Source organism: Dermacentor silvarum, chromosome 2 (genome assembly GCF_013339745.2).
Source record: "Dermacentor silvarum isolate Dsil-2018 chromosome 2, BIME_Dsil_1.4, whole genome shotgun sequence".
Taxonomy (NCBI): domain Eukaryota; kingdom Metazoa; phylum Arthropoda; class Arachnida; order Ixodida; family Ixodidae; genus Dermacentor; species Dermacentor silvarum.
In genome coordinates, this window is record NC_051155.1 from 89,937,906 (window position 1) to 89,953,101 (window position 15,196).

The window sequence follows — 15,196 nt, forward strand, 5'->3', positions numbered from 1 at the left end:
GACCAAGAAAAGACCGCTTTCGTCACTCCAGATGGCCTCTACCAATTTAAGGTTATGCCGTTTGGTTTATGCAATGCCCCAGCCACGTTCGAACGGATGATGGACTCTCTGCTTCAAGGTTTCAAATGGTCAACTTGACTTTGTTACCTCGACGACGTCCTTGTGTTTTCTCGTATACGTTTGAGACGCACCATGAGCGCGTCGCTCGGTGTGACCCACTGCCGGTCACCTCGGTGTGTCACGTACCTACGACCGGATCCGCCGACGCTTGTTTTGGCCAGGGCTTGCTCGCTCCGTTCGCAGATACGTAGCTGCGTGTGAGAAATGCCAGCGACGCAAGACACCGTCGACGCTCCCTGCTGGGTACCTTCAACCAATTGACAATCCCGCGGAACCATTCTTTCGGGTTGGTTTAGATTTACTCGGTCCTTTTCCTCTTTCTACCTCTGGGAACAGGTGGGTCGCTGTGGCCACAGATTACGCCACGCGCTACGCCATCACCCGAGCGCTCCCTACAAGCTGCGCCACAGATGTTGCCGATTTTATTCTACGCGACGTGATTTTATTACATGGATCTCCGCGACAACTTCTCACAGACCGTGGCCGGACATTCCTGTCAAAAGTTATCGCGGACATCCTGCAGTCCTGTGCCACGAGGCACAAGCTATCCACGTCATACCATCCGCAAACAAATGGCCCCACGGAGCGTCTTAATCGCACTCTCACAGACATGCTCGCGAAGTATGTCTCTTCCGACCACACTGACTGGGACCTCGCTTTACCGTTTGTCACCTTTGCGTATAATACCTCGCGCCACGACACAGCCGGTTATTCGCCATTTTTCCTTCTGTTCGGCCGAGAACCAGCACTGCTCCTCGACACAACCCTCCCTGTTCACGCAGCGCCCACCAGTGATTACGCACTTGATGCCGTCGCCCGCTCTGCCCACGCAAGGGAAATTGCCCGTGACCGCCTTCTGCACTCCCAAGAGAGTCAAAGGCGTTTGTACGACCAGCGACACCGAGACGTGCACTTCCCGCCTGGTTCTTTGGTGCTTCTATGGTCTCCGTCGCGTCAGGTCGGCCCGTCGGAAAAACTGCTGTCTCGTTACACGGGCCCCTACCCAGTGCTTCGTGCCGTGACTCCCGTCACCTACGAGATCGCCCCTGACGCCCCAACTGCTTCCCAGTCCAGTGATATCGTGCACGTTACACGACTGAAGCAGTATTACCGTCCCAGTGATTACATTTAGACGCTCCGGGACGTCGCTTCTGCCGCCGGGGGATTCTGCTACACGCGTGTGGTATTTGGTTGTTTGAACGAATCGCGCGGGCGCCGTCACTCGAGAAAAGAAGAGGAAGAAGGAGCTGGGCTCGCGCTGTGAGTCTAACCGGTCAGCGCTGCAACCGCTGTTGTAAATACAATCTGTAAATAGTTGGTTGTCTTACTGACTGGTCCTTCGCGTAAAAATATTAAGGTTGCATGCGCATCCCTTCATCGGGACTACGGCATGGGTGTGCGAGTGGACTGGGTCCCGGGGCACTCGGGCAGCATCGGCAACGATGCGGCCACAGTGCAGCGAGCGAGCTTTTATTTTCCCGCTCATCTCCCCTGGGCCCCGTCCCTCTCATTCCTGTGCGTCTGGATCCGGAGGAGGAGCGCGAGCGACTTAAAGTGCAAGCCAAACGGGAGCTGAAGGCGGTACCGCACAATGCCCGCCCTTTGCCCAAGGGGCTTCCTAGGGGCGCCCAAGTCCTGGTGCGTAAGGCCAGGACGGGCGCAGCACTCACCGAAGACGTCCTGGCTACCCCAGTCACACGGGTATACCGAAGGTCCTTTGATGTTAAGGAGCATAGAGCTCTCAAAGGAACATTAGTTCAAGGGATATGTATCAGTGCTACACGGTCGCCAGGTGGTCTCCGCTGAAGCTTTTGGCAGAAACCGCAACGTACTCGAACGCAAAAGTGACGAAAAAAAAAAACACACACACACACACACACGAGGACACTTCGATGCGTAGCAGCCGATAACCAATTCGCACATGGCACCCATTTTGCTCACGAGGGTTGCAATGTGGGCTTGTTGGTAACGCATCTTGGAGGGTTAACGGCAGCGCGATTAAAAGTACGAACTGAACTTCGATAACAAACACTGTTGGAAGTTAGCGCCGTGTCTTTTAATCGCGCTACCGTAAACCCTCCAAGACCCATTTTGCGTCGGTGTTGCTGATTGTGACAATCCGTGCCGGCGCTGTTGTACCGGCGCATTCATCATTGAGACTGCGGGTGTCACGAAAGTGTGTAGTGCTTATAAAATTTTATAATATAGTGAAACTTGTTTTAACAGGCAAAAATTGAACTTTCCTATTTATAAAGAATTTTGTTTTCTTCTGTCGGACGCCCTCTGGGCTCAAAAGTATTCCTTTGAGATTTCAAAGGAGAAACGCGGACTCCTTTGGCTCAAAGCTCTCTTCAAATAGGCCTCCTTTGATGCGCCCGTGTGACAGCGCGCGTCTTCCCTTGAAGTAAAGGATCTTTGATTCAAAGGACTTTGCAAGTGCCCGTGTGATTGGGGTAGTTGCGCGCGTACGCCTCTTCAAGGAAGACGCGAGTTCATCAGAGGGAACGTTTGGACAATGAGGAGGAGGAAGAGACGGAGGCGAACGTGATGTCAACACCAGTGACGTGCAGTACGTGTGACATCGGTGCTCGACCGACAATCAGGCATCTATTGTGGGACTGTCCCGGTCTCGCGACAGTAAGAGACAAACACAAGGGACGCGGCATTACCTCACTGGAGGTATGGACCACGCCGCCACCACAGGCCGATGCCCGACGAACTATATATCAACTCCTTATGCGAGTTTGTGCGCGAGGCCGGCTTGACCGGCAGGTTATGAATGTGTACTTTATTTTTTTTCCTTGTGAATCCCGCCATTGACCCTTACCCCTGCTTAGGCCATTGAGCGATCCTTTTCATTAAAGTTCATTCTCTCTCTCAAGAGACCGAGTGCAGCAGCGAAAGCTTCAGGAGCGCGGTTGCTATGGCAACGTTGACGTTTGGGGTACGGTGTACCCGTCTGCTCCTTTGCGAAAAACAGCACGTGACTTCCGCCACACTCTCTCCAAAACGTCCGTGCTGGCCGGGTCCTCTGCTGGGTTTCCTTCTTCCATGTGTAGCACAGACGTACCCTGAAAAAAAAAAAAAAAAAAAAAAAAAACCGCATATCCACGGGGTGAATGATGATGAGTGGGCGAACCTCCGGAGGGAATCATCGGTAAACCGTGAATCTTCCGTGTAATTCGCCCAGTTTCGCCGCACTAAATCGAACGATTGACTTCCACCAATGACACGCGCCATATGTGACGTCATTCCTATTTTATAACAGCGCCTTTCATTATAATTGCACCATCTCCCGCTTAAGGGGACGCTAGCACAAACGCGTTAGAAACGTGCAGTACTGTCTAGTACGGGGGAGAGGCCACAGCGTCTTACGCAGCCGTTTACACATGCCGGAACGTGCACCGCGTTTGCCGACGCCATCACATGACTGCTGAGAGAGTATAACCCCCGTATTCATAAACGCTCCTCGACTTGAACCAATGCCTCCTACAAAATTTAACTCGTCTTTAACTCGTGTACAGCGCCACGTCACTAGCGCGTTGGAGATGCGTTTGAAGAACGCTGGCATTCTTTCTGCCGACGGTCAACCGTGCATGCTGTGTTCGCCGCTGCCGAATAGTTTCGCCAGAAGCTCGCTTATGGGCACAAATTCGTCCAAATAAAGGCTACTGTTATCACAAGTCACCTCCTCTCTTTGCCAACTGACAAAGACTGTCACTTCAACGCGAAATTATGTAGCATGAATGTCGTCTGGTGAAGCAAAGGTCACGGTAGGCAAGGGCGGGCGTGCGTCGTCTGCTCGAGTTACCATGGCACGGCGACGCGCCGCCGCCGCCGCCGCCGCAGGTGTGTTGCAAGCAGTTGCAAGCGTTCGCCGCGAGAGGCTCTAGGGGTTGTACTATGTGGAGAGGAGGGAAACGGAAAGGGTAGGGCGCCGCGTCTCCGGCTCACGTCCCAGGCATAGTCTTTTAGGAGGCATTGCTTGAACTTTACTTGCCACCGCCTTCAACGCGTTTCGAACGCGCTGCCCAAGGCGGTGGCAAGTCAAGTTCAAGTCGAGGAGCGTTTATGAATACGGGGGTAAGGCGGAGAGGCCACAGCGTCTTACACCAGCTTCTTACACGGGCCGTAACGCGCTAGCACAAACGCGTTAGAAACGCGCAGTCTTTCGTTAATGTTGGGTATTTATTGTCATCGTGGTGCGTGTGTTCATGTGCGCTTCGTGGCGTAGTTGCCTGAAAAAAAAAAAAAGAAAAAAAAAAGCTTCGTGGCGTAGTGGCTAGCGCCGCGCGTTCGGAAGTGAGGGGTCCCTGGTTCGATTCCGCGCTACGGACACAACTTTCGGATTTTTTTTTTCATAAAAGTAGACGTGGCTACCTACTACGACGACGACTACTACTACTACTACTACTACTACTACTACATACTACAGAGGAGGGACAGACCCACACCCTAAGGAGCTTTGCCCCTAAAAAAAAAGAAAAAAAAAACTAAGGAGGTTTGACTTCGTGAACGCGGGTTACACGCAAGCGCATGGACGCCGCGAACAAGCACAGTGAGCACCGTGGCGTCAAAACACAAATGGAAAGGGCGCGAACGCGGACGCTGCATTGATCTCGACGGTGCAACGTTGGCGCTGAGCCGTGCTCCCTCAAGGGCTGCAGAAGATAGCGTCAACATTTCCCCTTTCCACATGAACCACTACTACGGTGCAACGCCTGGTGTGGCACAGGGTAAACATACTAAGCGGTTCATTTGAGAAAGCAAAGGTTGGCGCTATCTTCTGCAGCCCTTGAGGGCGCACGGCTCAGCGCCAAGGCCGAGAAACCGCGAACATGCAGAAAAAGATAGAGAGATTGGGGCTGTGAAGAGGAAGAGCGAGCACCGCGGCGTTGAAGCACAAACGGAAAGGGCGCGAACGCTGGCAATCCACCCAAACCGCCTGCGATTGCTGGAATACTGGCCGCTGCTGGGATCGTTCAGTGGGAATGATGGCTAGTACATGGATCTGTCTGGTCTTCGTGCTTGGGGCTTCAGGCGTTCTTGTGGCTTCATTTATTACGCTTTATCTGCGCCTCAATTGGCGTAGAAATTTCAAAGCACTATATACTTTTTTTAATGCAGAGGGTATAACAAGACTCCGCAAGTACGCATAATCGCTGCTAATTGCAGTGGTTCAGCTTGCGTCCGTGGTGTGATGGTTGCAATATCGGGCTTCTCTGCTCGAGGCTCTGTGTCCGAATCCTGCCGTCGGACAATTTTAATAAGGTTCGTTTCATTATTTATAACGCGGTACTTTCTTTTAAAAAAATGATCACTTTGCAAAGTCAAGAAGCCATTTACAGCCAGAAGGACGAAGTTTCAGCAAATCCATGCACTACCACGGCCGCTGAATAATTTATCCAGCGGCCGTGTCTCTACAAACCATCATTCCCACGCGGGCTGAGCTGCCCTTCTTGCAGATCTCGTAGACACTGGAGCAACAGTTCTCTCTATAAGTAAATGTATGAAACTCTAGGGGGCGCACTAATGCTCTCTATTATAGGGAGCCTACATGCAACGCCGTTTTAGGGTGGTGACAGCCTTTGTAAGGGCACTTGCCGCCGCCAGCTAAATTGGCGGGTTAAATCTGGGGCACAAAATGGCGAAAGACCAGCCGACAGACCACATTTCCCGCAACCCTTGGTGACGTGAAATTAATTAACTTCTTTTAATAAACTTTGGCCTCAGCAGCCAGAGACAAATGGCGCGTCTGAGCGCCGTACACGGCACGTCTACGTTTTAGTTAAACAGACTAGTAAAGACAGTCTTTATTACAGCACACTTCGAAAAGCACCCTTTATATATTATGCACAACTGGAAGGCAGCGACAATCCTTAATACAGTTCACGTTCTTGGCGTGAGATAATGCTACCACGAGCCCGCCATCCTGCCTTATAACTTGTTGCTTTACATGTGTCGCACGACATGTAATAGAAAAGTAAGTTTGATGTGTTAAAATAAAAGGAAAATGCAACTAGTACATTAAAGATGTATGCAGGTTTCTTGTGCGCATCGGCGCAAAACTAAATTAAAGAAATTTAATAGATCGCGTGCCAACATGAGTACATCAGAGCGTGACAAAAAAAAAAAAAAAAAAAAAAGGGGGGGGGGGCAGAAAGACTGGGGACCAAAATGGCTATACCCACCAAATTTGGCGGTAAATAGCGGTCAAAATCTTGGTGTTGTCACCACCCTAAAACGGCGTTACATGTAGGTTCCCTACTCTATTACTGTCGTTGTCACGGTGCCTTAAATAATTGAGAGCAGGGTGTCGAACGGAACCGAAAACCGTACCCGAAGCGATATTCTAGCCGGAACTGAATCCGAACAAACCCATAGCGAGCAAAGCAACCCATCGTAGCGCATCATTAGAAGGTATATTCTGCGCATGCGCGAGTCATGTATTTTCCTACCACCATTCTGTCGTCCACCGATAGCAGAGCAACGTAGCGTCACCACTGACCAGCTTCGCCATTACCACTCGAAACCTCTCTCTGTTCTTCCAGGTATCGGCGGTGGCAAATGCTCTTGAATAGCGACAGTGCATTGCCTCTCTGCAGCTTAACGTAGGGTCCGGAACCACGGGGGCGAGAATTTCGCAGATGAATTATAGGAAAGCCTTTGTGCTGGCGCTTCTTCCGCACTCAGAGGGAGGAATGCACTCTGTGGAGGATAGTTCTTTGTTTGCAAAAGCCAAACAGCTGGGAAAGACAGCAAACGTTGATTTTTGCAAATGGTCTATGAAAACCCACCGTCACTCGTTTTTTTTTTTTTTTTTTCGTGGACGCAAAAGCATTGGCGTTACTTTCAAGCATTGCTCGACGCCGAAAAACAATTGATAGGAAAACAGGCACTGGAATTAGCAAGGCAAAGATTAAAAATAGATCTGTTGAACTGGCATATTTGGTAACAGCAAAAAATAAGCGCGTTATTTTGTAACTTAATATTCTAGCGAATGATTCGGCTACGGCTATACGTAAGAAACGGAAGAGGGCGTGCACTATTTTGCAAGTGGCCTAGCAATAAATCGCGCTTCCTGCCCTGCGCCCATGATATGTTCTTCTACATTTAAAATACAATAACGAAGCTTTTGAGCCATAACTGTGATAGTATTAAATGCAAGTTATACATGCTTCGGTAACTTTCTGCGACTTGTCTGACGAGAGGTTTGGAGGGAACTGGAGAGCATGGCTTTGTGATCCTCATCACGCGACGCATATCCTTATTTGATCACACTCGGGAATCGATTAGGGGGATAGTCCGAAGTATGGCTACGTTCTGTGCGAGAAGCCTTAGTCAAAATTATGGCATCGGGCGTCTTCGTCATGCTCTCCTCCGTATTTCGCAGTAAAATAAGATCTACCAGCTCCGAGAGATTTGAAAGTGCCCTGTCTCCTGACACCCGGCTGTTCTGACGACTGCGGAGATGTTTTTGTTAGGATGCGCTCTCCGCGCAGGCCACGGTGGTCTGCGGTCCAGGCATCCGGCAGTCATGAGACGTTCCCACGTCTCTAATTTTTCGCCACTTTCGTTCTGTTGGCTTTATGCCACGCCCCCCCCCCCCCCCCCCTAACGTTCCCCTCAACAGTTATGGTTAAAACGTTCTGGAATAGAAGAGAGGCGCGCCTTGGGTGGTGCTACAATGTTCTGCTGTATACAGGCAATGCGCAACACATTTTCTCCTAATTTTCTCTCTGGCAGTGGCACACTCCTTGCGCTTATATGGCGACATGAGAGTTACATAGTGAGATAAGCAAAAACGCTTTCGGGGAAATGGGGGGGACACCGCCTGTAAACAAAGCTGAGGTGCCTAAAAATTTCTAGATACTAGATACCATGGCCCGTCGGCTTACGCCTCTTGAAATGAACTTTCTTGTTTGTTTGCTCTATCAATGCCCATTTGCCGGTCTGTCTCCTGCATGCCCCCTGCATCTAAGTAAATTCCTATATTCGCTATTAAAACTATTTTGATTATTGAAAATAGGCATTCTTTACATTTTTGGCTCCGCATCTCAGTGCTTTCTCCTGTTCCCTCTTCATTGCACCTCCCCTGCCCCCCATACCCCGACTCCCTTGCTGGCCATCGCCAGTGGAACCAACAAAACTATTTCTTTATTTCTAACAACCACAAATGTACTCGCTTTTTTCCACAAGAAGACGCGAGCTGACGCGCAAGCGTTTACCTGCAGGCGCGATCAGCTTCCGTTTCGCCTATTTGTTCTTGGCGTGACGGCGAAGACGTTTTGTGCGTACGCATAGAGGAGGGGATTGCCTCAATGACCTCCCCGCCCTTATCACCGCTCCCCTTTGTACCACCACTGGCCCTCGTTCTGTTTTCACACTCAAGCTTTCCCTTTTATTCATGCCACTTTTCCTGACTCCTAAAATTTTCTGTACCATATAAAAGGGACTAGAACATTTCGGAGGGGGGGGGGGGTGTTTGATCCCCCCCCCCCTCCCACACACACACACACCTGGCTACGCCAATGGAAAATCCGTATGTGCTGGTAACTATACGGCAGAGACGCTCGCACTGAAGGCCATGCCAGATGTGTTTCGCCGTCGAAACTTCTTTTCATGGGAGCCGCAGAATCACTGTTTTATTGCGATAGCTATTATATGGACACTCCAAGCGGATTTATGCCGTCGGCGTCGGCGTCGCCGTGAGGTTCCGCATGAACTCCAATGGCGATGATGATGATAAAAATGTATTTATTGTAGGATAGCTCGAAGGCCTATTATGTGGAATAGGAAGGGGACAGGGAAGGAGAAATTAGAGCCGTCCTAGAAGCTGCGTGTCCTTGGCGAAACCCAAGAGTGAGTCCAGAATGACCCTGTCGGAATCTGCCAATCCAGTTGCCGGCCTAATCCACTCCTCGTAGGACGACACTTGCACAGCCCTCAGGTGGTGGTCCCGCTGCTTAGTGTAGCGCTGGAACTCCCAAAACAAATGGGCTGCGGATGGTTGCGTGGCCACGCCGCAGTCAGGGCACCTGTGCGGCTCCTAGGGTACTGCCGCCACCGCTCCAGCACGTCCGGTGTGAGGACGAAGCCGGAACGGAGCCTATGCAGCAGCACTTGCCCCGACTTGGGAAGACCCACGGGAAGTGGGTTTGGGTCTGGCGGGACACACGCAGCGTCGGTTGGCTGCTGCTCTCAGAGCTCTGTCTGGGTCATACGGTGGTCGATGAAATCGTCGCCGTGTGCTGTATGTGCGAGGGAAAGCGCGCGAGGGACCCGCGCTTTCACGGGGAGCGAACGCACGGCGGAGAGCAACGCTTCTTCCGTCGCGCGAAAGGCCGTGGAGGGACGCGAGGAAGGAAGGCGAGGCGACGTTTAGCTGCAGCACCAGATGCGTATTTATATAAAAACATTGCGAGGCGAGAATGTGGTAAAGACTTCCGACACTTTCAGTTATTTTAGTACGTGTGCGGTATAGTTCTCCGTTTCTTTCTTCTTTCTTTCTGGGGTTTTACGTGCCAAAACCAGTTCTGATTATGAGGCACGCCGTAGTGGAGGGCTCCGGATTAATTTCGACCACCTGGGGTTCTTTAACGTGCACTACAACGCAAGCACACGGGCGTTTTTGTATTTCGCCTCCATCGAAATGCGGCCGCTGGGGCCGGGATTCGATCCCGCGACCTCGTGCTCAGCAGCGCAACGCCTTAGCTGACTGAGCCACCCCGGCGGGTGGTATAGTTCTCCGGCTAGGTGGTTTATTCCTTCAACATATTCTTCTTACATGCATTATGCTAAGTGAATAACGTGTTTCAGTCAACAGTCAGTGCTGACCTTCGCGTTATTGGCGCTGTAGTGTGTGTGCGGTTGGGGGAGGAGGAGGAGCCGGGGAATGTCAACTTGCTTAACAGAAACCAAACCATTATTCCTGTCCGTGCTTCAGTCTCATGCGGCTGCGTTCCTCTCTAAAATCAGAAATGGGTTGAGAAGCGACACGTAAGCATTATGGTTTTATTCATTCGCAAGCAAACCTCAAGATAACTTGACGAATCGCTGCACGTGATACAGATTTACATGACTTTCGATGTTGCGGTGGTCCACTCTTGCTAGCTAAAGCGTCAGCGGTACGCCGTGATCTTAGAGACCATGTTTTTGACGTGTTCTGATCGTTTCCACGGAAGTTTACTTCATTAAACGTTACTCATTACAAACACGAATGCCTGAAATAAAACGCCAGAACCACCCGCCGTGGTTGCTCAGTGGCTATGGTGTTGGGCTGCTGAGCACGAGGTCGCGGGATCGAATCCCGGCCGCGGAGCCCGCATTTCGATGGGGGCGAAATGCCAAACCACCCGTGTACTTAGATTTAGGAGCACGTTAAAGAACCCCATGTGGTCCAAATTTCCGGAGTCCCCAATACGGCGTGCCTCATAATCAGATCGTGGTTCTGGTACGTTAAACTCCATAAATTAAAACGTCAGAACTTCCGTTGATGTAAGCCAAGCATGACCTCCGAGACTTGTTTCTGACGCCGAGGGGACCTCTGATAAACACAAGTTTTACATAACCTCATTGGATGAACATTACCAGCTTTCGGCTTCTCGGGTCGGTTCTGGTCATGCAGCTTGTAAAAGTACAGCCCTTGAGATTGGTTTTCGTAATTCAATTCTGAGGGAGCTATCGCTGGGGCTGAGACACGAGGAATATGAGATTAGGCGGCGTCTAAATCCGCGCCTCAGAGATGGTTGTTTCTGAGTAACAAAAATAGATGTGAAAAGTTGTGCTTTCGTTGCATGCATGCGCCGATTCACAAATTCACATATATGTTTTCGACGGCATGTTATGGACATTATTTATTTTTGATAGGTTGGAGTAGTTACGCCCCAAAAAAACGGCCCCCTTTGGGTAATAATTACTGATCTCAAAGGCTGTGCTTTTGCCTACTGCATGCGGCGGAAGCAATTGCGGGTACCGTAACACGTCATGAACGTCAGGTTTCGGACCCCACCTAAGCGTATACTTGTGTTTTGTGCTTTATTGCCAGCAATAACTTCATTAGACACGCATATACACCTATAAAAACGGTGAACAAATGAAACTACTAGCTTTTTAAAATTTTCTTTCTGTCCCAATGCGGCCGCGAGCCACTGTACCGAGAGTACGGTGGTGGCTACGGCTTCGGCACAAAAACAAACTACATCTGCGCTTGGCTCGCGGATAACCCCTCTTCCACTCCGTCGCCCCCGCTTGGCAAGCAAGCAGAAGCTGTGACTTGACGTGCTTGTCTTGTGCGATGTTATGTGCGACTTTCACTGTGACCGGGAAGTGATTTCCGTGAGCGGACGTAGTGACCAGTGATCCCAGCAAGGAAACGAACCAGCTAACCGATGATCATAGACTTCCGCAACCGCTCAATGAAATCGGAGCCGCCTGGCAGCGGGCGCCAGCCGAGTGGTCCCGTGCCAGGGGCCTGCGATACGTCCAAAGCTTTACGAAACGGAGACCGAAGCGAAGCCGTGCTTCGGCAAGTGAGTCTCGTCGCGGCTTTCCACGACCACATCTCGTGCGCCAAGTCCGCGGAACTGCTCGAGCCCATGCCGTGCGAGAGTGACCACTTGTACGCGCACTGTGGTGACGACGCGCCCGACGACACCGAGCAAGACAGACTGCGCGCCATCGTCGTGTTGCACACGGATTTAATACAGCACCAGCAGGAGCTGATCGCCGAGCGAGACAGGCAGATCGACGAGCTGCGCGTCCAGCGAGACGAGGTGAGAGCTTTTTCTCGTCGCTCACGGCCACCGCTACCACGTAAACGGCCGTCCGCGCGTGCCTTCTGTGCGCGCACCCGCTGTACGACTCGCCTCGCCCCAACCGTCGCAGTTCGTCGCGGGCTGCACTTATTTTCGCCAATACCAGTGTACGTCTCGCAGGGGGCATTTTCTTGGTCCCCCGCACTGGTGTTCGCGACTGGGGTTACGAGTTTTCGGGTCTGGTTCGGGCCGCGGAAGCGGCGGTTGTGTTTTTGTGTGGACGCTAGCGCCACCTTTCGAGGGCGGCCTCAGGCAGGCGTGACGCCTCGCAATCGCATGCTGCTAACCTGCCTCCCACCCGTAACTGCGCGCATTTGGACCAGCGGGTGGGCATTCAGCTGGCCAGTGTGTTACGTATTGCCGAGCAGCGCAAGTGCCTCGTTGTTCGTTTCGCGAACCGCGTCCAACGAGAAACTGTGATCAATCCGTTGCCTTATTGAGCGTCTCTCGAAGTTGAGGCCGCTAAACCAGCGGCGTTCGTCGAAACCGCGCGCACGTAACAGCGCGTTCGTTCGTACGAACGATCAGGCCGGGTTTTCTTTCCGAGTAACTTGCATCGCAAAGAAAACCGTCTGTTGTGCTGGTGTGGCAGAGCGTTACTCGACATTTGATTCCGCGTATTTAGCGCAGCCAACTTGCCACGCCAACGCGCAGATACGAGGCTACTTTGCCAGGGAAAGGCTATCCGCGTCCGTTGAATTTACGCGTCGAGCGGCGCAGCAGTTGAATGCGGTTAATCGCGAGAAAAATATGGCCCCGAAGCATTTGCCAGTGATATAACTTTGCGGCTGCTGTTACGCAGTATACCTTGGCCCTTCTGTAAAACCACAGCGTCTCGATCAGCCGTTACCTTCCGCTTCGATGCGCGGTGGGACGCTGCGAGCGCTTCGCTCCCCTCCTCTGCTCTCTCTCTCTCTCTCTCTCTCTCTCTCTCTTTTTTTTTTTTTTCAGTTCTCCTATTCTTACTCCGCGCTTTATTGTTAGTGAGCAAAGCACTCATTTGTTTCACTTTCCTGCTATAAAAAGCAGGCATTCGTGTTTCCCAAGAAATATGTATTCTCTGCGTGCCCGAGAAAACTGGACGCGCGTTTATGCCGGTAACGTACTGAGACGCTCACGAAAGAGCGTACAAGTTATACGATCGGCACAAGTGTCGTCAGTCTCGGATTTACGGATCAACATCAGAACGATTAACGAATGGCCGCTGTTGATTTATGCGAGGGAATACGTGGCTCGTGGCGTTCCGCAGCTCGGAACGAGGTCGTGGGTTCGATTACCATGCAGTTGCGCCGATAGAACACTCGAGGAATTACCCGGGTGGGCGAAATTAATCCGGAGTCTTTTCGTTCCTTTGCGACGCTGAAGGGTCGCTAATGAGAAAATTAATTTGAGCTGTATCAGTATATCATCGTTTTACAAAACGAAAGTACCCACTTCTTGACGTGGTAAGAGGCTTGGCATAAGCCGGAAAAGTAAAAAAAAAAAAAAAAAAAAAAAAAGAAAAAGAAAGAAAAAGGAAAATTAAAATAGAAAAAAAAAAGTCAGAGTTGCGTCGATGGCCGCCTTGAAGTTTCCGGACCATGGTGACCGTCGTGGCAAGGATTTTGACGCTGTCTGCTCTGTACGTCGTAGTTATTTTTTAAAGGTAAAAATAGAATACATTGTATTCTGAAGGACAGCTTCGAGAACATTTACGGCGTCGTAGTGGCCCAAATACAAAGAACATGGTACTTTTTTGTGCATGACGAAAAATTTAAAAAAGAAAGGAAGAAAAACAAGAAGCTTTAGTTCTCATTTTCTCGACTATTAATCAGCCTGTATTACCGCGAAAATGACGAAGGTAGTTTCCATCGAATATTTTATCATTTTGAATTTAATGTTCCTATTTAGTGTCCCTTCAAAACAGTACGAATCAGTAGGACGAGTCAAGAGGGTCCAATTTTTGACTCATTTGTAGCATAAACAGTGCACGATGTTGGTTGGTTGGAGCTAGCTGCTGTGTCGTGTTACACTCGCGGGCAACGAAGGGGCAACGAAGGGTGAGCTGCAAAGTGCATGCACACAAGTGAAAAGAGTCGCACATTCACATCGGCGTTGGTTAAGAGGGGCCCTGAACCACTTTTTATCGAAGCAGAGAAGTGCATTTGAAGTTCAAGTGGGCTGTTTTAGAAATACTTTGCCGCAATAAAGTACTTTCGACCAGAAAAGTTTACGGACCAAGGGATCTGACAAAAAAGCTGAATATCTCCGCAGCCTCAAAACGCAGACTAGTATTGCCATTTCCAGCCCCTACTGGTATATGCGAACAACATTGTGTTGTAGGGTATTACTGGGTACTTCTAAAGGCTACTCGGATATTAAGCGTTTTCTGAGATTCCGTGGTCCGTAAACGTTTTTGGTCGATAGTTCTTCAATGCGTTCAGCAGAAGCGGAGTTATTGGCAATCAAACATCCCCATCGCGGTGCGCCCGCTCCTTCTTCAATAGAGAGAGAATAGGGACCCCAAAAGTTTGGGGCCCCAAAGAACTTTGCGGGTGTTAGCGTTGGGCCATACAGGAGTGAAGAGTTTTACATAGGGCGTTGCGCTTGCGAATAGCGTCTTTCACCGCTTCTACGGTGTCAAGAGAGAGACCAGTATAAGTATTAAAATACCCTATATACCATTTTATGATAAGAATAGTAATTTTGACTTTTGTGTTTTGCGTATAATCACAAATGTAAATGTTATTAGAAGCAAGCGATTCGTTGCGCTTAATTTTGAGTAACCAACTTTACGTGCCTTCACCAGCCAAGCTAATCCACGTTAGGCCTACGAGCCATGAAATCGACAATAGAGTTCGGAATCAGCGGTGTTTGCGTCTCGCGCATGCGCAGTGGCTTCGACGCCATTTCTTTGGGGGGCCCCTATTTCTAAAACTCTCTAACATTAGACTTGCACTGCGAAGGCGGCCGCCTGGACGGTGCAGCCACCTGGTGGCTGAGAGCTCAGTCAGACAAACACAGCCAATGTTGCAGTAACCAAGTGTATCTTACCTTGATGCGGGTGTAAATTTCCGACAGCAACACGATTACGCCGCTGCCGACCATTACACCCGCAGCAAAGTCGGAGATACACTTGGGTACTGCAATATTGGCTGTGTTTGACTGAGCTTCGAGCCACCAGGTGGCTGCACCGTCCAGGCGCCGTTCACGTTCGCGCCTTCGCTCATCCGGTAAAACACACCCCGCCTGCGTTTACCGGAGTACCAGACATGCTAAAA

General features: G+C 50.5%; 1 protein-coding gene across 2 annotated transcripts in view; it reads left to right on the top strand.

Annotated features, from left to right (window-relative positions):
- LOC119441608 (male-specific lethal 1 homolog) overlaps positions 1-15,196 on the top strand; it is a 132,602-nt gene that overhangs the window by 26,847 nt on the left and 90,559 nt on the right. The window contains exon 1 of one of the 2 annotated variants that reach the window (XM_037706215.2): positions 11,337-11,894. The exons of the other annotated variant lie outside the window; for it this stretch is intronic. Within the exon in view, the coding sequence (XP_037562143.1) occupies positions 11,511-11,894 (384 nt within the window). The 5' untranslated portion in view covers positions 11,337-11,510. Of the gene's footprint in view, positions 1-11,336; positions 11,895-15,196 lie in introns of those variants that run through there. 2 annotated transcript variants of the gene reach the window in all.